Here is a 22,611-nt window from a genome sequence, read left to right as displayed (position 1 = left end):
ATTACACGATAGATTTAGTGTCAGATATGGGTTTCAATTTAGGTACACGAAAGTACACGAAATTACACGAGATAAATATATTTATAAATTAATATATATAACACATGCATATATTTATGTATATAATATAAATACAATATAAATATTTACAAGTTTTTATAGAATACTATATAAAAAATATATATTTATATATATACTCTCCATATTTTATTAAATTATACATTAAAATAGATTTTTTTTTTATATTATATATATATTATATTAATTTTTTATTTAATATACACGAAAAGTACACGACACGATTCGAATCGGATATGGGTTGCACATATGGGTACACGAAATCATTTCGGGTCGGATATGAATTTCATGTTTACGTACACGATACACGAAATTACACAAAACGACCCGATTGTCCGCTGTAATATATACACAACCCTCCCTTAAATCCATACACCTATATAATACATCTCTCCATCTCTCTCTCCATCTCTCTAGATTTTTGAAGCCTCTCTCTCTCTAATCTATACATACGATCCAGGTAACTCTCTCTCTTTCAATTTAACCTAATTTTTTACTTTCGCAATGTGATTTTTTTGAATTTTGTAACTTTAATTCTTCGATCTAATTAGTTCGTTTAATTGTTTTATTGTGATATTTAGTTTGTTACTGGTTTTGATTCGATACGATGATTTTAGAGGATTTTTACTTGATTTTGTTGTAATTTATGTTCGTTATGATATGAATAAGATAAATTTGTTGTGATTATATTGATATATGTTGTTTTATTGTTGGAAATTAGGCTACGGTAGTTGATTTGTTAATGTGTATGTGTAAGCTGATTCGATTAAAGAATAGATTTATATCGAGTGATTATGTTGAATTTCAGTGTTTAGATAGAGTTTAGTTAGGTCTGTGTGATTTTAACACGAAAGTGTTCTATATGTGGAAATGATATGATACAGTTTGAAGATGTTTTTTCGTGATGGTTAATGCTAAATTTTAATGTAGGTTGATTTACTAGATCTGTGTTTGTTACACTTAGAAATGTTTGGTCAATCTGTTATTTCTGCAGATCTGTAACTTAATATATTGGCTGGATCTCCGGCGACCAATTGTTTTTCCGCCGCCGTCAACAACTACATAACAATGATGGCGCTTCCTTTGATGAATCTTATAAAGCTTAGAGGAGTTCCAATTCTCGAGCAACTACATTTAGAGGAGCGTTTGCTTCGTACTTCCCCTCACAATTGGTGTATTATCAATGACGGCACTAATCTCCCCTCTATTGTCATGGGCATTTCCGGGTATTAACTTAAATCTCGATAACCCGATAATTTTATTCATGTTTCGATGTTTAATTTATCGAGTTTATTTATTTATCGAATATTCATTTATTAAGTTTAAATATAAATGTGTTTAAATATTGTTAATTAGAAACTGAGTGAAGTATATGCTTGTTGGAATTAAGAATGTGTTTATTAATTAAGAAGTTAATAATATTTATGTGATTGTTTTATGCTTAGGAAACCTGCACAACTTGTTGAAATTAATTCTGTTTTAAGAGATAAAGTTCCTGTGATCAGAAGATTTAGTGGTGGTGGTACTGTGATTGTTGATACTGGTACGATATTTGTCACCTTTATATGCAATAAGGATGATGTTCCGGAAGTTCAACCATATCCTCGACCTATCATGTCCTGGAGTAGCTTATTGTACAATAAAGTGTTTCAGGGTGTTGGTGATTTTGTTCTCCGTGAGAACGGTGCGTACATTTTACTATATATTGTCCGTTATTAACATCAAATTTAATTTCTCGTATTCACTAAGAATTAAATAATTGATTGGAAAAGGTTCTAGTAATTCTAGTTTATCTCAGCAATATTTGTAGTTGTGATTAATTGATTACAATTCAGCGTCTTATGACTCTTGTTTACTATTTGTTTTTATTTGCATGATGTAGATTATGCTTTTGGCAACCGCAAGTTTGGTGGGAATGCTCAATCTATCACCAAAAATCGTTGGATCCATCATACATCGTTTTTGTGGGACTATGATATCAAGAACATGGCTTATCTCAAGATTCCGAAACGGGCTCCTGAATATAGGCTAGTATGTTTGCAATCCCTTGGCTTTTACAATCTGGTAGACCAATTACATTCAACACCTTCAGTATCTAAACGTTCTGTCACTTGTTGAAAATTGAGATGTCATACTATCTGTAGACTAATGGAACGTAGGGCACATTTAACTGATGATATTCAAATACATTTTAAGTTCATTGCACTTGCAGTAAAATGAACCTTAAGGGCTTATATTTCTTGCAGAATGAGTCCAATTTTTCTCAAATTTACGTCGGACTTTTGAGGGCATAATATCTTGTTTGGGCATGTTTAATATTTTTCAATGTATGAGGGGAAAAGAACCTTGCCACTAGGCTATGAACAAACATTAACTTGGGCATATTTTTAATTGTTCCTGTCAAAAGTTCCAAGTTACAAGTATTTACTGATAGTATGATTAGCATCTACCATAATAATCAATTCATCCCTGTTGCCTAACTTTATTCTTTGTGAATCCACCTTATTTTTAATGGATGAAAACCTTGTCAGTGATCTGAGAGAATATTTTGGTCAGGACCTGGAAATTGTAAGGGCATATGCTGGTCACTTGCATTTGTGTAGGCTCTTTTGTTACAGGGGTGCTATTGTAGTTCTGCAGTGAAAATTATGTTATTATTGTTTTGCAATGAACGTTACCTTGAAAGTTTTTCCCTAATTGGGTGCACTTCAATTGATGTCCAGGCCAGGAATCATTCGGATTTTATATGTTGCATGAAGGAATATATGTCAAGGACAAATTTCATCACAAGAACTGTTCATGCACTTGAAGGGGAGTTTTCTATTGAAACCATAGACATGGAAGCAGTCGGAGTCGAGTCTGCTCCACATACAAAATTTGTTCATTCCTCAAAACTATTGACAGAGTGGGAACTAGAGGAAGCTGCATTAGGATGACAAGTTACTCTTTTATAATTAGCATTGTAGAGCTGGGTAGCTAAGCCGGAGACATACAGAGAGTGGCATTGAAAATTACTTTCTTTGTTTCACAACACAAGGTAATTTTTTCATTCTTATTTGAATGATTTAAAACTGCTGTAATAGACACTACGTTTTGTGTGCAACTGATGTTTTTTGTCACAATCCTTGATATTTTTATAAATGACAGTTATCGAATGTTTGTTTTTTTGATAAATTACTGGAAATTTCTTACATGCAAGAGTTGTGTAGAACTGTAGATATAATGCTCCCTGTGATTATGTTGTAACTATTATAATTCCAAATAATATAGTTAATGGAAATACAAACTATGGGGCAGTTTACGTCTTGAAATTACCTTGCTTACCCCACTCCTGAAACTCGTTTGACCTTCCACCTCTTCCTGGCTCCGAAGTCAGTAGCTCTCCATAGTAACCGCCAACAATTATTGTGATAAAGATGACTTTAATTTTACATATATACAGGCAGAATCATTCTTATGTAGCATATAGACGCATTAAATGTGTGTGTGTACTGATCTCTGATATTATTCAAGTGCAGCTTATAATTTTTACTTGGTCGTCATTTAAATGCTTTCTTTTAGGATTCTTTATATGCTTTGGCTTCATATATCCAGCGTCCTTCAGTTCGAAATAATAGGTTGCTTGCAAAGAGCTGGATGTGTCTTATGCGGGTATGTTTTCTTTTATTGTCTATCCAGCGTTGAATAATATATGTTTTCTTCATATATCCAGCGTTGTTGTTTTAATCCTAGCCATTCGTGGCTTCATCCAAGACCAAAAAACCATTTGTTACAAACATAGTATTGGATGAGTTAATGTCGTCAGCTGGAAAAAATCCCAAGATCTCTTAGTTTTGTTTATTTTCTTTTGGATACTAACATCAAGTATTGTTTGCTGCAAAATATAGCTTCCAGATGGAGAGCTTAGGTTAAAAATTGAAAAACTTGCTTCGTCCCTCCAGTTTCCGTTAAATAAGTTGTTCGTGGTTGATGGATCTACTCGATCAAGTCATAGCAATGTGAGAATTCTATTTGGTATATTGTATTTCTCTTGTCCTTGTTGAGTAATATCATCTTCTTTTGTAGTTCTACAAGTGATATTTGACCACAATAATGCTTAGTCTTTGTTTCATTTGGCGGAAATTGTGGTACCCCTCTGGGCATTGATAATGAGTGCCCATCTAAATGGCAGTGGTTGGGGCTTCTGGGTTCCCCTACAATTTTTTTTTGTGCTTTAGGTTCTAATTTGACCCTAGCTAGGAAATAAAAGTTCAGCAATAGCCTCGATAGCATTCACAGCTAATTTTTGTTCAATGCTCTTATTTTTGCTAATTTCCTATTGAGAGACTGTCCCGTATACAGTTTCCTCCAGAATATGAGACCAGCAAAGCTTATGCCAAAAAGATGTTCAGAATAAATTATAATCTTTCCTGCATTATAGGTGTACATACCTTGCAAAATTTAGATTGTAGAACATTAAGGGTTGAGAGACATGATGTGAGAGCATAGTTCCTTAGAGAAGGAATATCAATATAAAAAAATGCTCGAAATGCAAAACTTCTACCCCTGCATAATCTGAATTTTACATTTTTAAAAGTGGTAAATTTATATGAAGACAAAGAAGAGAGAGATACACACGTCTATCAGTAGGTGAGTGGAAATTATTAAGTTGACCAATTTTAAAATTCTATTTTAAAATGGGGAATTACCTTTATATATTAGATCCTAAAATAATAATAAGCCATAACTTATCTAGGTAATAATAGTTATCCGTTTGTAATTCTCTGTTACGAGGATATAGGATTGTAGTTGGTCACTTTCTGAATCTTTAATTTGTTAGGAGAAGCATTATGTCGTATAGGCTAGGGGGTGTCTTACAATAAATATTTGGGTGCTTCTAGTTGTTTCTTTTTCTAACAAATTGTGAATTAATCAATTTCTTGACAATATGTAGGCTTATATGTATGGATTCTGTAAGAACAAGCGCATCGTTCTTTATGACACATTGATTCAACAGGTACTACTAGTTTGATCACTATGTCCGCTTCTAGAGCCGGCCAAACGGTCGGGCCGACCGTGCCGGGCCGAATTTTCGTGCCGTGCCCGTAAAGTTGCACGAGCCGTGCCGTGCCGATTTGATGGAATGTTAACCCGTGAACGGCTCGCGAATTAGGCGATTTTAACGGTCCGACGAGTCTGGCGGTTCGGGGCGAACGAACGAATATTACGAATAACGAATAAAACTAATAACCACTTGCTGTGTTGATTTGTGGTTTGAACTTGTGGTGTGTACACAGATGACAGAACTGATTGATCCACCCACCTTTTGTTTTTTTTGTTTTTGTTTTTTTTTACTTTGTACAAACAGACTTTGCATTTCTATTTTTAGTTTACATTTTTTGGATTTCTATTTTTATTTTACATTTTTTATATTGAAAAAGATTTTCGATTTTTAACACATTTTAACATTTCAACATTTTTAACAATTTACTCGTATTTTTATTTGATTAACTAATCATTTTTAACATTACAACATGTAGTTTAAAACATGAACTAACTGCATGTATAATTATTTGTGTGACTATTTGTTTTATGTGATTAAAAAAACAATTTTTTTTGTGATAATTCGATATGATAATTATTTTATTTTTGTTAAAAAAGAAGAAGAAAGACTTCAAAAATTAAGACTTAATATTGTAATTTTATTTAGTAGCCAAATTTAGTTTATTTTTGCAATACATGCCTACTAGTTCCCTGTACTAAATTATAAGGTGTTTGTTTATATGTTAATTGGGTCAAGATGTACTTCATTCATGAAAGGCTTTAATGATACTTGATTATAACATGTTGCAGGGACTCGCGGGCCGAGCCGTGCCGGTTCGTGCCTGTGAGTTCGGTAAGAATTAATCCGTGTCGGGCCGGTCCGGTTCCGGGCCGGTTACGGTTTCCAGCTTTTCTATTCGTGTTCGGTTCGTTATATTTACCGGTTCGAGCCGAATATTGAATCGGCACGTGGCGGGGCGACTTTTACGATTTTCTGGCGAGCCGAATGGCGAACGGGCCGAGCCAAACCGTTCGTTTGGCCGGCTCTATCCGCTTCATCAGCATGTTTATTCTTTCTATTTTATGTTAAAGCATAACCTTTTTATCTACTTATGACGGTGTGTTTTTATTCTTTTTGATGTAAAGACACACTTTGTTATGGTACAATTAGCAAAGTCACTGTTTGCTTTCTGGCACTCCTAGTGTAGCTTGGCATGTTTTCACTTTTCACCATATTAATCTTTTGCTGGATGTTAAGCTCTCAGTCACAATTACATGACACTGACTCTATGCTAAGGCGCAAACATCATCCTCCTGTTATATTCACAATAATACGTCCAAACTATTTATCATACATCTGGTGTTTTTTTATTAACTTTTTTGGTCTTAAACTTGAGACTTGGCATGAAAGGTTGTAGTCCCATATTCCTACTGTAAGTTAATTGAAATCAAAGAGCGAAAGGAGTGTTAATTTCTATATACAGTAATTCAAAAAGTATCCCTGTTCATTATTCAAGCGACTAAAAATTATAATTTTGGCTAGAAATATGTTTGTCAAAAAATGTCAAAATATTTTTTGACACTTGATGCTATGCAGTGCAAAGACGAGGAGGAAATTGTTGCTGTTATTGCCCATGAATTGGGTCACTGGAAGCTCAATCACACTATGTTTACATTTGTTGCTGTTCAGGTATGGTATAAATATAATTTATTAAATCTATTGTGCTTTGCCATTGATTTATATTTCTTTGTGCTTTTGTAAACACATCCAGAATATCTTGTACTGTTCTTAGTTGTGTTATCCCAATGCAAGAAGGTGTCTTCTGTTCAGTTAAGAGACCAACATCAATTGTTCGATTACATAATATATTTACTCTCATCGTTTAGATGTTTTCCCATTGTGTAATTAAATTGACGTTTCCATATCTTAAAATTGGAGTAATGTTTTTGCTGCATTAAATGTACACTATTAGCAATCTAAGGGTTATGATTTGTTGTTTGCATACATCTTTTGTGTTTGGTTTTCTGTTTCGGTCGACTTCATTCTTAAATGAATGATTATGCTTATAGTATCAATTTTGGGGGCATTCTGTGACTGATCTTCTCACCATATACATGCCTTTGCAGATTCTCTCATTCTCACAGTTTGGAGGGTATACTCTTGTCAGAAATTCTAAAGATCTGTTTCAGAGCTTTGGTTTTGATACACAACCAGTGCTCATTGGGCTCTTCCTTTTTCAGGTAATTACTGTAATTAGGAGGGCATGGCATGTTCAAGCATTAATCTGACTTGTTCAACTATTTAGTTTACCTCAACTAGTAACTCAATGCCTTGTCTGCAGCTTGTGCCTTCCTCTACTCTGCCCTTCTTCCAAATTCATTTTAAAATATTGTTTTTCTTCATGACATGTTCGATATATGAAGAGTGCTTTGAGTAAGGAAGAAATTTCCAATTGAAATTAAAAATTTAATTATTGTGTACATACTGCCAAATAACATGCTACATTTTTCGGAATCTAATAAGAGTGTAACTATCGTCGGCAGTTTCCTCTCGTGTCTCGACTATAATAACGGCAATACCTTGAACTCTTAATTTGTTTCTGTAAAGCAAGATAAGTAGCATTCAATGCATGGGATGGTCATTTGAGCATTAATCAAGCTTGAGCCTAGATATGCAATCACTTGGATAAATATTCTGGATATATAATAATTGGCCATTTTATGTCGTGAAATAAGTCCCCCCCCCCATATTATTTTTAAGCTTACATGTATTGTTTTTGACAGCACACAGTAATGCCTCTCCAGCGCGTAGTAAGCTTTGCTCTTAATCTTGTAAGCCGAGCTTTTGAGTTCCAGGTAATGTTATAATCTTGTAAGTCTCTTGCCAAATTATCGCGCTACCAAATTTTAACTTGCAATCTTAAACTAAAGGCCGATGCTTTTGCCAAGAGTCTTGGGTATTCCACACCACTTCGAGTTGCCCTTGTAAAACTACATGTATTTTCCATTGATCATCTACTTGATACCTCTCAGCCTATCTGTATCCTGCCTTTTACATTGCTAACATTATCACAATGCTCGGCGTTTGTTATTCAGGAGGAGAACTTATCAGCTATGAACACAGATCCATGGTATTCAGCTTATCATTACTCACATCCTCCACTTGTTGAACGATTGGCTGCAATTGACGAACCCGATAAGAAGACAGACTAATGGAACTGTGACACAACTAGAATTACATGTAATACTTTGTTAATTCCACGAATATTCTGTTTTAGTTCTTGCATATGAAACATTACTTCATCTACCGTCTACACTCAGTTTTAGCGGGTCATATCTAAAGGAATAGCTACTGCAGTAGTAAAGGTAAATGGTCAGCGGAAGCCTTCCGGGGCAAGGTACAGTTAAACCTCTTTAAAGTAATACCCTTGGGACCGGGAAAAAATATTACTTTATCGAATTTATTACTTTATCGATATAATAATATTTTATTACTTTATCGATAAAGTAATATTTTATTACTTTACCGAATTTTTATGTTTACGTGGTACAGTATAATATATAATGTACGTATAAAAACTAGAATTAATCACATGCAATGTATTTGATCTAAAATTACTTTTATTATGATTACTTATATCCAAAAACTAGATGCATGCATATTAAAATTGCACCAGATCAGTACATAAAGGTAACATGTGTTGTGTACGTTGTATTGAAACTCAACCATCTAATATTTATTGTAATTCTTAAATAAAAATACATGAAGAGACACCATAATATTAATGATAAGACTTTGTGATTAACTATATAAAATGATAGAATGGTACACTACAGACATATACAATATCAACTTTGTTTTACAGTATACACCAATGTCTTCGCATCATCTAAAAGGAGTGAAAAAATCAGCAATCACAGATAAGATAAGGAGTGCTATTTGTGAATATAAAAAGGAGAATCCAGGTGTAAGCCAGAAAGATTTACAAGCATGGGTACATCAAAAATATGACTTAGATATCAGTCAATCAACTATATCAAACACATTCAAGAGAGCCTCGGAATACTTGTCCGACGAGAGGAAACAAAGTGATGTCAAAAAACACAAATCAGCAAAATATCCAGAGTTAGAGAAAGTTTTGTTTGAGTGGTTTCTTCAAAGGCAAGATAAAGTTAATATGTCTGGAGAAATCATTCAAGAAAAAGGAAAGGAGCTAATGAAGAAAATGTATGGGGAAAGTAATTCCGATTTTAGCTTTTCCAGTGGATGGTTAGAACGTTTCAAGGCAAGATATGGAATCAAATCTTATCGGCGTTTTGGTGAAAGTGGTTCAATGATGATGGAGAACATTGAAAATGCATTGCCAGGCATCCAATCAAAATTGGATCAATTTCAGTTGAAAGATATTTATAACATGGATGAAACGGGATTATTCTATCGACTTGAAGCTGACCATTCACTAGCTACCAAACAGCTAGAGGGCCGCAAAAAAAGATAAAGAGAGAATCACTGTAGTTGTGTGTTGCAACGGTGATGGGTCTGACAAAGTTCCACTTTGGATCATTGGTAAGTACGCCAATCCTAGGTGCTTTAAAAATGTGAATATAAACAATCTTAATTGTGTGTATCGTTTTAACAAGAAGGCTTGGATGACTGGCTTGCTTTTTCAAGAATTTGTTACTTGGTTTGATAGTAAAATGAATGGAAGGAAGGTACTTTTGATTGTTGACAATTGTCCTGCTCATCCAAAAATAGTTGAAGGCTTGAGAAATACAGAGTTGTTCTTTCTACCTCCTAACACAACATCTAAGATTCAACCATGCGATGCTGGAATTATTCGAGCATTTAAAGTTCACTATCGGCGTCGTCTATATTCTAGCATATTGCAAAGTCTTGAAGTTAATGCAACAAATCCTGAAAAAGTTAATATCTTGAATGCTATTAGTTTTGCTAACATGGCTTGGAATATTGATGTGAAAACAACCACAATTGCAAATTGTTTTCGGCATTGCAAGATTCGTTCAGAAGAAAATGATGAACAAGAACTTGGAGAAATAAATGAAGGTGTCGAAGGATTAAATGAAGTTATCTCTAATTTACGATATAGGAATGTGATGGATGTCGAGCATCTCTTAAACTATCCAAACGAGAATGATGCGGTTATGGAATCACCTACGGATGAAGAAATCATTGAGTCGGTAATGAGCACTGATGAAGGGACTGATCCTGAACCCGACGATAGCAATGTCATCCCAAGCGTGTCATCAAAGGAAGCATTTCAAGCACTCACCACTTTGAACAATTACTTGTTACAACACGAGCAAAACATACCAGGAGTTATTTTTGCTTTACATAAAGTCAAGGACGAGATTAATTTTGGCTTTGGTGGAAAGAAGAAACAAGCTACAATAGATTCATATTTTAATAAGAATTAAATTTTGTAATCATATACATTATACAGTATATATATATATAATTATGGAATTATTACTTTACATATTACTTGGGCCCTTAATGACTTTCGAATTTTTTATTATCTTATGCTTTTAGCGAGAATATTACTTTACAACATTGGCCCAAGTTGGGACCGATGAAAATTATTACTTAAGCGAGGTTATTACTTTATCGGATATTACTTAATCGAGGTTTAACTGTAGTACATTTTAAATTTTTCTATATATAGCAAGACTTCACACCTTTGCTATTTGTTTCTGTAATGTACTTGTTCATTCTCTTCATAATCCAACTGAATGTGCTTGATATATATGACATTATGTCTCACTCGTAAGAAGAGTTTTTTTTCCCCAGGACGCCGAAAAAAGAGAGTTATGGATACAATATACGTAGACAAATACGATATATGTGGAACAAACACTTACAGCCTATGATAAATTTGTTATAACAAACACCTGGATCGAACACAAGTTCAAAGATAATTTTCCAAATTTCGCAAATATTGTATCAATCAAGATAATTTTCCAATTTTGTATCAATCAATTATGAGGGGCTTCCATAGATGGAAAGCCTCAATCTTTTATTACTTATTCATTTTCCTTGATTAAGTTTCCATTTTCGTTAATAAGTTCCCAATTTATTTGGGTTTTGTTTAATCTATTCTTAATTGCGAGAGGTTGGTTTTTATTTTAATTTATCTTGTTGTTCATCATGTCCGGCGGAATTTTTATGGTATTGATTCAGTGACAATGGTTTTTAAGGTGATTCATCTATAGTCGATTACTCAAAATAACAATTGGAGGATTACAATATGTACAGATATTTTCAAAAAATCGCTTGGTTGCCTATTTAAGAAGGATTCATTATATTTTTGTTCAATTTCGATTATATGTGTAGATGTTGTATGACTTTTTATTATTAAATTATTTTTAAAAAAAATAAATAAATCAATCAACCGTAATCAATATATACCGCATAAAAAGTGTGGGAAAGATATAATATACGTAGCCTTACTTTCATTAAAAAAATAAAAAACATGTTTTCATAAAAGATTCCGACTGGTGTGTGCACGGACACGTTTGTCTAGGTACGTTAGAATTTGATAATTTTTGCAAATATTTTAGTTACCGTTATTATACCGGGACACAAAGGTCCAAAAAATACCCTCGGTGTTAAGCCCACAGTAATACATGTAGAACCCAGTTTACAAGTGGGCCGAAAAGTCCAACCAAGAAATGGTCCACCGTCCATATTATCATATATTATATATTATTAGTAACAAAAAAATTGCTCCATTCAAATTCCAACACGTGTAAAATAATAATAATAAAAAAACAATAATAAATAAGAAAAATCAAACACCACAACAAAATACAACAAGTCAGTCTTATCATCATCTTCTTCTCATCGTCTCTTCGTTAATCGCCGCCACTTTCCATTTTCATCAGGTACACTTTCCTATTTCGATTCATAATTTATCACTACTTATTAATTACATTTCTGTAGTTTTTAAATGTAATTCGTTGTTTTAGATTGATTTTAAACGATTTAATTTTGATTAATTGTTGATTTGTTTGATTTATGCTGTTATTTTGAAGATTAGAGCTAATTATCTCATTAATATGTTGATTATTTACTAGATCTGTGTTTGTTACACTTAGAAATGTTTGGTCAATCTGTTATTTCTGCAGATCTGTAACTTAATAGTTAATATATTGAGCTATAAATTGATTATTTAAATTTTTTAATATTTATTAAATAATCTTACGGTTATAGAAAACTCGTGAATTTAAGCGTTTGAGAGGTGTAGATGATGATGTTGTGAATGTAGGGGTGTTTGTTAGGGGTTGTAATGTTAGGGGGTGATAGATCGGTTAATACACGATAAATCGAATTGTTTCGTTAAGTTTGATATTAATTGGGTTGAATGTGGATATTAATAATTTTTATATTAAACGATCCAATGCGATTGGACTGTGTGACTGTGTACTGGATGGTTTTAAAAAATTTGATGTGTAATCGAACCACGGAGATTTTAAGCCACGCATGGTCTGGTCGTGCGAGCAGTGTGGGTGTTTTGTTTATTGGTTACTATTGTTGTAATGGGAATATATGATTTTTAATTTGAGGACTAGTATTCCGGGTGCAGTATATCAAATAATCTTTTATGAGGTTCGTGATCAGTCAGATGCTGTTTTGTGGTTCGTAATTAGGCTTCCATGGCTAGTCTAAGTAATTTGCTTTTAGCCATATGATGCATACTTTGTGATGAATATTAGGAATGCGGATCAGTATGGTACATGGGACGAAAACGGGTATGGGGAACACTACCTGTAGTTGAATACTCAAGGTATTGAAGTTCCTGTACCACGATTCGGAACGCTTGTACCTGTTTGGGGAATGCAGGCCAATAAGAGTTCGAATGTAACCTGTTTGGCCAAAGCAAGATGATGTATATATACCTAATAAGATATATCTGTTATGGTTTCCGTTTTAAATCTTTGTCAATCTTGTATTAGAATGCTACGTTGTTCTGTTCTGCAGATAATACATTGAAATGAGTCGTCCCCGGGAACCACAACGACCACTCTTCCCCTTTGGAAACCCATTCCGCATGATATTACCCAAGGGGTCATATCTCTCTCCGGGGTTGCTTGCTCTTTTAAACAACTTTGAGGAAGCCTTGGCAGAGAGGTTGAGAAAGCTTAAGCCTACAAACAGGGAAGATGTCTTGACCTTATCTTGGATGAGATATGCAATGGATTCACTTTGTGCAATACATACTGACATAAAAACATTAATAACTGCTCTCGAACTTCCTGTATCTGACTGGGATGACAAATGGATTGATGTGTACTTGGACAATAGTGTTAAGATGCTTGATATATGCATTGGTTTTTCAGCAGAACTATCACGGCTCAAGCAAGGCCACCTCTTTCTTCAATGTGTCATGCGCAATATGGACTCCATGTCTTCAAATCAATTTATTCGTGCACGTTCTTCACTTGATGACTGGAAGCATCACATTACTGTAAAAAATTCTCGAATTGAAAATTGTTTTACCATCTTAGATAATCTTGCTGCGACACTTAACGAACCAAAAGTCAAAAACTCGTCCAAAGGGAAAGTTTTGATGCGTGCTATGTATGGTGTCAAGGTATTTACTGTGTTTGTTTGTGGAATATTTGCTGCTGCTTTCTCAGGTTCATCGAAGAAGTTGATGGATTTACATGTCCCAGAAAAGTACTTGTGGGCAGAGGCTTTTACCGGTTTGCAGGCTTTTGTAAATGGAGAAATAAGAAATCTGTATTCCTCTGGGGGTGTTACTGTATTAAAAGAACTTCAAGCAGTCGATGTTGTTGTCAAGAAGCTTTACCCCCTCGTTGAAGATGGTTCCAACTCTGTTGAAGCTGAAGAGTTCAAGGATTGCATATTAGACTTGGGGAGGAGTGCAGCTAATTTATCAGAAGGCTTAGATATTCTTCTGAAGGAAGTCGATGGCTTCTTCCAAATTCTTTTGACTGGACGTGATGCCTTGCTTTGTAACCTAAGAACGGGTACTGATGTTTCTAGCCCTGTGCAAACAAACAGCAACCTAGAACAATTTGTGAGGTGAAATTTAATGTCTTCCTTCTATGTATACAAGTGTAGGTTGGTAGTTCTATGTAATCTGGTTATTAAAAAGGTAATATATACATGGGATAATAGTTGTTATGAAGGTAGTGAGTTTTCATTTGTTAGTGTTTTTGTGTTTCAGATGTATTTGCTTTATTTGTATTTGCGCTCATTTTCAAGTGTATGTAGATGGTCTTCTATGTTTGTCTTCAGAACTATTTGTAAATGTTCAAGTGTTAAAGTAATATTTTTAATAGTTGTTTTTGTTGTCACTAGCAATGATGTTCTATTCCCAAATTTTCTTATCTATCTCGGACCTGATATTTTTGACAATGCCAGTTTTCGGTAGCTTAATAATGATCTCATGTCTCAAGAAATTGCTCTCTTTGACCATCTTCTCCAGATGAAAATGAAACTGTGGTCGTTAGTCTGAGCTCAAATTCTTGGCGCATTATTCTTTCTGTTGTGAAGTCTCATATTTAGGGAGGATTGTGTGGTAACTGGTCTCGATTCTTGGTCTCTTATAAACCACTAGTCATGTTAACATTGCACAAAGGAGGAAGTAAAATTTTGGGCCATTGGCATTAAGATGTCTCTGTTTGAATATTCTATCATTTAGTTTGTCTTGTACTTCTGAGCAGCTTGCAGTAGTGGCATCCAACCATGTATAACCTGCAATGGCAGTATCTTGTTTACATCTATCTTAAATCTTGTTTACTTGAGGAGCCTCCTCTCTCCTGATACCGGGGAAGTAGGGAATGTCCTGCTGGTCTATTCTTGTTGCTCGTATAGGTAAACTTCGTCGGTTGGTCCAATCCATTCTTGCCTGTAAAGATCCACTGACAATGAAGAGGAAGACTGCAGTTGTATCTTCCTTTGCTGGAAGTTTACTTAATCAACCCGACGATCAACTGATGATCGTCCAATTGACCGAGGCTGTAAAAGTCCGTTGACCTATAACAAGTCATCGGTGGAATGTGACCTGGAGATCAGCATACTACATTTTCCATACTAGGAGTTCTTTTGAACTTTCTTGTAGTCTTCAAAGGTTTGGCAGCCAGCTCTGACTGAGTCCATCTTGTATTGTTGGTTGGTAATTTGGTTATTGTATGCATTGTCTGTACTGACTTTTAACTTTGAATTTGTGGAAGAATTGCAAAGGAAGTTGGACTATTTCCAGAAATCTGGTCAATGCTACCTTTTGTATTCTTGATGTGTATATCTGGAGATTTGAAGAGTGTAGAATGGTAGGTTAATGGAAATATTAGGTGATAAATATATACTATTTTACTGTTACCTGTAGTCTTTAAGCATTATTATACTATCAACAACCATAACACTATGAGCACGAATAGCTCCAGTGGTAAGGAGTTTATTCTCTGTCGTCTTAGGTCATGGGTTCGATTCTGGCTCACCCTTTTGTAAGGTTTTAACCAGAACACAATTTGTTTAAAACAAAACATTATGAGGCAAAAATAAGATTTTATTTGTGTTCTTGTCATCCTTATAAAGTAGACAAAATCAATTCATTTGTACTTAATTATTGATTTTATGTTTCCAGCTAAAACAAATCACTTTTGGTTTCAATTATTAAAATTCGATCAAAAAAATATTTTTGACTATGAGAAACAACAAAGCCAATTAGATAAATGTGTTCAATGATAATTATATAGTCCGTTTAAATTACGATATTTTAAACCTTCTAACAGAATAAAATAACACATTTTTGTATGAAAATCTTATTTTCATTAATATTAATCAAGTTGAAATCTCGTAATGTAAACAAACAGTTAATCAAGTTGAAATCTTTTAATCTCATTTGACATTAATTGGGTTGGAATCTCTTAATCTGACTTCAAAAATAATCATGTTGAAATCTCGTAATGTGAACATTATTGAACATTATTTCATTAGTCTTAATTACGATATATATTTGTTTTGAACGTATCCAAAACTCTTCTTGCATCTTATATAAACGTGTTTTGAAATATATCTTCATCAAATTTGTTATTGATCTAGAGTAGTAAATTTGTTACTCCCTCCGTCCCTTTCAATTGTTTACATTTTTTAGAGAGTGTCCGACACACATTTTAAGGTGCATATAAAGTATAGTTCTGTAAATTTTTTTACAATTTTATTTTTCTGAATAAAAATTAAAACATTCAACTTTTATTCAGAAATTTTTAAGTTATATAACTATACTTTTTATGCACCTTAAAATACGTGTCGGACACTTGCTCAGAAATGTAAACAATTTGAAGGGACTGAGGGAGTATTGATCCAGAATAGTATCTTCATTAAACCTGTTAATAATCTAGAATAGATAATTAGACAAGTAGCCTCGATAATAATAAATTTACCAAATGTACAATAATGATAAAAAAATATGTTGCTCTATATGAAAATAAACCAATGAATTGTTAAATATATGATCATATTGGGTTTTTCTCTAAAAAATACCTTAAGATTTTAGATAAACTGATTACTCAACATAGCCTCAGAGCTGGCGGGAGGATTAAGGTTCAATTCCCAGCCATCCCCAACATTCTCACAATTTAATGTGGACACTAAAAACAATTAATCGTCGGTGTTCTATACTTCGACCCATAAATGGGTTTTCGAATGAGGGGAGTGTTAAATATACACGAATAAATTAACAAATAACAAGTGTCTATGTGAAGTACGAAAATTGGGTGAAGTACGAAAATTGGGTGAAGTACGAAAATGACGATTTTTTATATTGTAATGAGGAGAATAACAATTGTTGGCTTGTTGCTGAGGTATGCGGAAAATATCGGATATAATACGCATTTTATATTGGGGTATCAAGTAATACGTATTTGTAGGAGTATTTAACACCGCTGCTATTCAAGACCACTACGACCTAATTATTTAACTTTTGAATAATTCAATAATATAATAAATACAAAATAATACGTAAATATTTTAACTTCATTAATCTCAATAATATGTAACAATTATTTTTATAATTTATTTTTATAAAATAATAAAATTATAAAATTATAAATGTTATAATCAGCTCATGCATTGCATGGGTTATAAAAATATAATTTATTTAAAAATATTGAATCATGCATTTATTATAATTACAATCCAACTTGATTTTAAGAAAATCATCACACTCAGGTGTACTATTTTAAAAAAAATAAATTGTTACAAGCTATTTCCTTAAAAGTAATACAATATTCATTATGAATAAACGAACAATTATATATATTTTACATCTAAAATTACGTCAAAAATATTCAATAAAAATAAGTTAACATTAAAATCCGGTTTTTAGCCCGTGCATCGCACGGATTATAGGTTAGTAAAACTAATTTCAGATATAACTTTTGGATATTCACTGTTACGCATTTATGGGCCGGGTATTGAAAACGTTATTTCCAACCCTCTCCCTGACAACCGGTATTCTTGTTTCTCTTTACTAAAAAGTCGTTATTTTTTTAATTTTTTCCCATAAATTTTACACATAAGAATGATTATACTTTGCATATATATAAATAAATAAATAACATAATCCCACCGTCATAAAAAAGTATTGCATTCACACATGAAAGTTATCAACCCCTTCACGGATAATCTGTCTTTTTTAGGTCCAGAAAGACTTCCCTTTTTTACATATCTCTCTCTCTCCTTTACATGTCTCTCCCTCCCTCTCTCTGACTTCCCCTTTTTAACCTCTCTCTCTCTCTCTCTCTCTCTCTCTGACTTGCCCTTTTTAACATCTCTCTCTCTCTCTCTCTCTCTCTCTCTCTCTCTCTCTCTCTCTCTCTCTCTCTCTCTCTCTCCTTTTCTTGATTTTCCTATATTTCCTAAAAATAAGTCACACCCATCACCATTTTCCACCAAACAAATGTCAAAATCCCCTCTTTTGCAAATCCCACAAATTTAGCACCTTCCTTTCTCTCCTGTCTGTACCAATCTTTATAAAGTTGAGATTTTTATTTTCATTTTCATTTTCGTGAAGGGTTTCGTTTTTCAAGACTAACCAGTCAATGGATACAAGCTCAGCTGCAGCTGATCATGGTCATATCAAAGGAGTTCCAACTCATGGTGGTAGATATGTTCAGTACAATGTGTATGGCAATCTTTTCGAAGTTTCCAGAAAATATGTTCCTCCTATTCGCCCTGTTGGCCGTGGTGCTTATGGTATTGTTTGGTATAATTTCTTTACCCTTTGTTTAGATTTTGATGTTTTGAAATTTATGATAATTGTCAAGTGAATCTCAAAGAATATATGGGGATTTTTGTGTGTTTGTGATTTTAGTTAGTTCTCGAACTATGATTATTTATTTGTTAATTAAATGTGATTAGAATCTTCGAATCTTGTGAATCCCTTTGGTTGTGTTTACTTGACTTGGTCTTTTGGTAATGGCTGGATGTTTGGGAAATTTGGATCTATTTTTCCGTTTCGTGTAATTACTGCGATTTATAGTATGATTTGATGTGAATTCAAAAGAATTGCAGAACGAGGTTTTATTATGATTAGAGTGGCCGGAATCTGGATTCTAGATAAAGTCGTGCAGGAAGTCATGTAATTGTAATGATTAAAAGCTAGTTTCAAGTCTGTGTGGGTGCACATGTCAAATGAAGCATGTGCCTTACAAGCACCTAGCTTTTGAGATAAGGTTAAGTGCTTGGTAATAATTATGTCAATAATAAAGTCCTTCAAACTCTTTTTATTTCGTCATCAACGCTGTTAACTTCAGACTACAGATGGTGTTCATTAACTAAGTAATGTATAAATATGTGAATTATAAGATTTCAATGACTTTTCCTTTTTGGCGATGTATGCAGTTTACTAGCTGTTTCTGTTCCTCAGTTCTTTTCATATTTCCTTATTAGTCAATTGCTAGAAGTGTTGGTAATCACCTTTCATGTCCAATTTTTTCGAATTTGTCCTGTGATTCAACTTAGTGGATATCCCTCGTGCTTACTTACCAAAGGTCTAGAACTCGAGTCTCAGTGGAGGGCAAACGTGTGCATGTCTGCATGAGTATCTAGATTTATTGTAATTGACCTTGCCTAAAGGCTAAACAAATGTTCTCATTTAATATTTCCGCTTGATTTCTCATTTCCTATATTATGTAATATTAGTTGATGTTTTCGGTATCAGTGAACTGGCATATTATGCTACATTACATGTAGAATACTCGCTGTTGCATTTATATAAATATAGTTTCTTATTATATTTCTTTTCAAAATTTATCTTAATCATAATGTAAAAAATATGCATTGCAAAATTGGTTAAAATGTGACAATAATAATAGGATGGCGGGAGTAATATAAATTAGTTATCACTGTTTCTCAGATTCTGTATATAGTGAGGATGCGGTATGCCTTGAAAGCTGTATGTAATGAATGAAAAAGTGATATATCCTTACTTCTTAAGTATCTATGTGAGCAATTGACTTTTTTTTCTCTTTCTAATCAATCATATAACTAAATTGCTTTTAATTGCTTCAGTGCTGCCATGAATTCTGAAACGCGCGAGGAAGTTGCCATCAAGAAAATTGGTAATGCATTTGACAATCGAATAGATGCCAAGAGGACACTTCGGGAAATTAAACTTCTTCGTCACATGGATCATGAAAATGTAAGTCTTACTCATTTCCATAGTTGATAACCTTGGAGATATCAGACCTTCACTTGGTGGTGATTCTATTTTCTTGGACGGTGGAGAATCCATAATATTTATTATTCTGTATGTTGATTTATAAATCCAGAAATTTAGGTTAAGAATCTTTGAAATTTTGAATTTCTGTTTTTTTTAACGATTGCAGGTAATTGCCATCAAAGACATCATAAGGCCTCCACAGAAGGAAACTTTCAATGATGTTTACATTGTCTATGAATTGATGGACACGGATCTTCATCAGATAATTCGCTCTAACCAACAACTTAATGATGATCATTGTCGGGTTTGACCTCAAACTTTGTTTCATGGCAGAATTCTTTTGCTTATAATTGTTGCTAAAGTTAAATACTCTGGTTACTTGTTTCGTTTAAGAAGCCTGGAAATCTTGTTTACTTAAGAACACACCTTATATAGCAACTTAATTTGACAATTTAGTGAACTACATTGCTAACACTGAAATTCATGGCAGAATTTATAAAAGCACGACAAATGGAGAAGTACTTGATGGTCATAAATTTTGTGCGAAACTTACTATCTGCAAAATCTCTAGTTTCAGTATCTTCTGCTCTCTCTAGAGGTCTTTAATATTTTAAAGAACATTCTAGCATGTCTGCTTTATTTGCCGCCATTCAGCCCATCACTATTTCTCCGTCTAGATTTAGTGAAGACTAGAGAAGTAGCAATTGATCCAAATCCAAACTGCTGATGAATTAATGATATCATTAGTATTTCAAATTTGAAGATGTATAGCTAACATGTATGCGTTAGTATTAAAAATTGAAGATGTATCGCCAGCTGCTAACATGTATGAATTTTGAACTTTCCCCATTCGTAGAAATGTTAATGATTTTGTATGTCAGATTGATCTGTACTACTGTTGCCAATGATTTCCTGATCAGCTATGAGAACTGAGAAGCATTGTGAATTTCATATGCAATATATTATGTTGATAGCTGTGGTCCTCAGATCAGACTGTGTGGATCTGACATAAGAGAGGTTTCATATTCTCTGTTATTTGTGCAGTATTTTCTTTACCAGCTATTGCGAGGACTGAAGTATGTTCATTCTGCAAATGTCTTGCACCGTGACTTGAAGCCTAGCAATCTACTCCTCAATGCAAATTGTGACTTGAAAATTGGAGATTTCGGTCTTGCAAGGACAACTTCTGAAACTGATTTCATGACTGAATATGTTGTTACTCGCTGGTACCGAGCCCCTGAATTGCTTCTTAATTGCTCAGAGTACACTGCAGCAATTGATATCTGGTCAGTTGGTTGCATACTTGGTGAAATTATGACCAGACACCCCTTGTTCCCTGGCAAAGATTATGTTCATCAGCTGAGACTTATTACCGAGGTATAGCCTTTAGTTTTTTTCGTGGTTAAGGAAGAACGAGGTATTTAGCTGGCTACAAACTAATCATTACTCTGTTCTCTAAAATTCCAGTCTCTAGGTTGTATTACTCCTGCGTCTATTGCTCTATTTACTAATGTGTGCATAGAGTAATTATCAATAAATTTTCCAGGGTACAACTTTGGGAATTGCGTTTTGGATTGCTAGTAGTAACATATAGATATACTCTCCTATATTTATATATTATATATATATATATAAATCCTCTGTAGGTCAGTTCGGGTGGGGTATGTTGGCAGTAGCATCTGGGTAATCTATATATTTTATTTAAATATTAATAGTGGGAACTAGTAATTATCTATAGGAGATGCAAAAAGAGTGGTAAATGAAGCTTTTTTATTTTAAAGATGTTGTGTCCTTTTAATTGAATTTGACAGTTCTGCACTTCAATTTTTTGATGACTTCTATAATATCTGTTCGTATATATGGAAATCAAGAAATGCTTGAAGCATATGATGATAATGGTTCCTCTTCCCTATAAATCTGGATTGCTGTGACAATATATTTTATTCTTTTTGTTTAAAAGCTCATAGGTTCACCTGACGATGCGAGTCTTGGGTTTCTCAGAAGTGATAATGCCCGGAGATACGTGAGGCAGCTTCCCCAGTATCCAAGGCAACAATTCTCAGCTAGATTTCTTAACAAATCTCCCGGAGCTCTAGATTTGCTGGAGAAAATGCTCATCTTTGATCCCAACCGGCGTATTACAGGTCTAGCTTATACTATTAATTGTTTTCATTCTTATGAAGATGTGAAAATGTGGAAGATCCTTTTAAAGAAAACTAATGTGGCACATACAGTTTTAAACACATGTCTTCAAAATGACTTTCCATACACATAATAGGCTGTGACAACTTTTAGATTCTATTTGTGTGCAGTTGATGAGGCACTCTGCCACCCATACTTGGCGCCTCTTCACGACATTAACGAGGAGCCTGTTTCCCCTCAGCCTTTTAATTTTGACTTTGAGCAGCCATCATGTACCGAAGAGAATATCAAGGAACTCATCTGGAGGGAATCTGTTAAATTCAATCCTGACCCGATTTATTAAGGAGTTTCATCTGCCAAGTGAGTGTAGTCGAATGTTGTTAGATATTGCAGTTCCAAAACCATTTAAACATGATCCTCAAGTAGAACTGATCGAATAAATAGAGTGGATATATTGAGGGTTATCAAAAGTTGTTCCTACTCTTAAAATTGCGATTCATTTATCATCCTTGTAATATTCTGAGCTGCATGTAGACGAGTAGAGTTCATAGTGGTACTGTTTGCAGAGTATTCTAACTCTTTATACCTTGGTGGTGGAAAGATCCTTTCCAGATATGTAGTCAATTTTTAATCAGCTCCTTTTTCTTTTTTCACATAA

At 33.8% G+C, this 22,611-nt stretch overlaps 4 protein-coding genes and 1 pseudogene across 9 annotated transcripts; all 5 read left to right on the top strand.

Moving 5' to 3' along the window:
* Positions 1-415: 415 nt before the first annotated feature.
* LOC141664419 (uncharacterized) lies at positions 416-3,079 on the top strand. 2 transcript variants are annotated; one of them, XM_074470364.1, is made up of 5 exons: positions 416-538; positions 1,073-1,304; positions 1,524-1,762; positions 1,961-2,105; positions 2,802-3,079. In XM_074470364.1, exons 2-5 carry the CDS (start codon positions 1,147-1,149, stop codon positions 2,833-2,835), a joined length of 576 nt encoding a protein of 191 aa, XP_074326465.1. In that variant the 5' UTR covers positions 416-538; positions 1,073-1,146; the 3' UTR covers positions 2,836-3,079. The 2 variants fall into 2 exon arrangements, with proteins under 2 accessions (XP_074326465.1, XP_074326464.1); XM_074470363.1 differs by having other exon boundaries at positions 1,961-2,109.
* Positions 3,073-8,416, top strand: LOC141664421 (CAAX prenyl protease 1 homolog). 3 transcript variants are annotated; one of them, XM_074470370.1, is made up of 9 exons: positions 3,073-3,115; positions 3,640-3,729; positions 3,966-4,076; positions 5,012-5,074; positions 6,698-6,790; positions 7,228-7,341; positions 7,885-7,956; positions 8,032-8,097; positions 8,197-8,416. In XM_074470370.1, the coding sequence occupies exons 2-9, from the start codon at positions 3,715-3,717 to the stop codon at positions 8,311-8,313; spliced, it is 651 nt and encodes a 216-aa protein (XP_074326471.1). In that variant the 5' UTR covers positions 3,073-3,115; positions 3,640-3,714; the 3' UTR covers positions 8,314-8,416. The 3 variants fall into 3 exon arrangements, with proteins under 3 accessions (XP_074326471.1, XP_074326472.1, XP_074326473.1); XM_074470371.1 differs by lacking the exon at positions 5,012-5,074; XM_074470372.1 differs by lacking the exon at positions 8,032-8,097.
* A 147-nt stretch (positions 8,417-8,563) lies between these two features.
* LOC141664417 (CENP-B homolog protein 2-like) lies at positions 8,564-10,620 on the top strand (annotated as a pseudogene).
* A 1,244-nt stretch (positions 10,621-11,864) lies between these two features.
* On the top strand, positions 11,865-14,426 carry LOC141664206 (protein BPS1, chloroplastic-like). Of its 3 annotated transcripts, none has more exons than XM_074470119.1 (2): positions 11,865-12,003; positions 13,100-14,426. In XM_074470119.1, the coding sequence occupies exon 2, from the start codon at positions 13,113-13,115 to the stop codon at positions 14,169-14,171; it is 1,059 nt and encodes a 352-aa protein (XP_074326220.1). In that variant the 5' UTR covers positions 11,865-12,003; positions 13,100-13,112; the 3' UTR covers positions 14,172-14,426. The 3 variants fall into 3 exon arrangements, with proteins under 3 accessions (XP_074326220.1, XP_074326221.1, XP_074326222.1); XM_074470120.1 differs by having other exon boundaries at positions 11,884-12,003; positions 12,835-14,426; XM_074470121.1 differs by lacking the exon at positions 11,865-12,003 and adding an exon at positions 12,027-13,007.
* A 3,400-nt stretch (positions 14,427-17,826) lies between these two features.
* LOC141668804 (mitogen-activated protein kinase homolog MMK2-like) lies at positions 17,827-22,587 on the top strand. Its single transcript, XM_074475817.1, has 6 exons — positions 17,827-18,353; positions 19,661-19,790; positions 19,978-20,115; positions 20,856-21,188; positions 21,772-21,955; positions 22,124-22,587. Exons 1-6 carry the CDS (start codon positions 18,190-18,192, stop codon positions 22,294-22,296), a joined length of 1,122 nt encoding a protein of 373 aa, XP_074331918.1. The 5' UTR covers positions 17,827-18,189; the 3' UTR covers positions 22,297-22,587.
* The last annotated feature ends 24 nt before the right edge of the window (positions 22,588-22,611 follow it).

Source organism: Apium graveolens, chromosome 6, assembly GCF_009905375.1.
Source record: "Apium graveolens cultivar Ventura chromosome 6, ASM990537v1, whole genome shotgun sequence".
NCBI lineage: Eukaryota > Viridiplantae > Streptophyta > Magnoliopsida > Apiales > Apiaceae > Apium > Apium graveolens.
Note: the sequence above shows the minus strand (reverse complement) of the source record. Positions and strands in the feature narration are given on the sequence as shown.

Bases quoted from the DNA above. Each gene is read 5' to 3' on its own strand.
- LOC141668804 (XM_074475817.1), top strand. From the start codon at position 18,190: ATGGATACAAGCTCAGCTGCAGCTGATCATGGTCATATCAAAGGAGTT. The intron at 18,354-19,660 runs GTATAATTTCTT...TAATTGCTTCAG, and splicing joins GGTGCTTATGGTATTGTTTG to TGCTGCCATGAATTCTGAAA. The intron at 21,189-21,771 runs GTATAGCCTTTA...TTTGTTTAAAAG, and splicing joins AGCTGAGACTTATTACCGAG to CTCATAGGTTCACCTGACGA.
- LOC141664421 (XM_074470370.1), top strand. The intron at 5,075-6,697 runs GTACTACTAGTT...GATGCTATGCAG, and splicing joins ATGACACATTGATTCAACAG to TGCAAAGACGAGGAGGAAAT. The intron at 8,098-8,196 runs GTATTTTCCATT...TTTGTTATTCAG, and splicing joins TTGCCCTTGTAAAACTACAT to GAGGAGAACTTATCAGCTAT.
- LOC141664419 (XM_074470363.1), top strand. From the start codon at position 1,147: ATGATGGCGCTTCCTTTGATGAATCTTATAAAGCTTAGAGGAGTTCCA. The intron at 1,305-1,523 runs GTATTAACTTAA...TTTTATGCTTAG, and splicing joins ATTGTCATGGGCATTTCCGG to GAAACCTGCACAACTTGTTG. The intron at 1,763-1,960 runs GTGCGTACATTT...TGCATGATGTAG, and splicing joins TTTTGTTCTCCGTGAGAACG to ATTATGCTTTTGGCAACCGC.
- LOC141664206 (XM_074470119.1), top strand. From the start codon at position 13,113: ATGAGTCGTCCCCGGGAACCACAACGACCACTCTTCCCCTTTGGAAAC.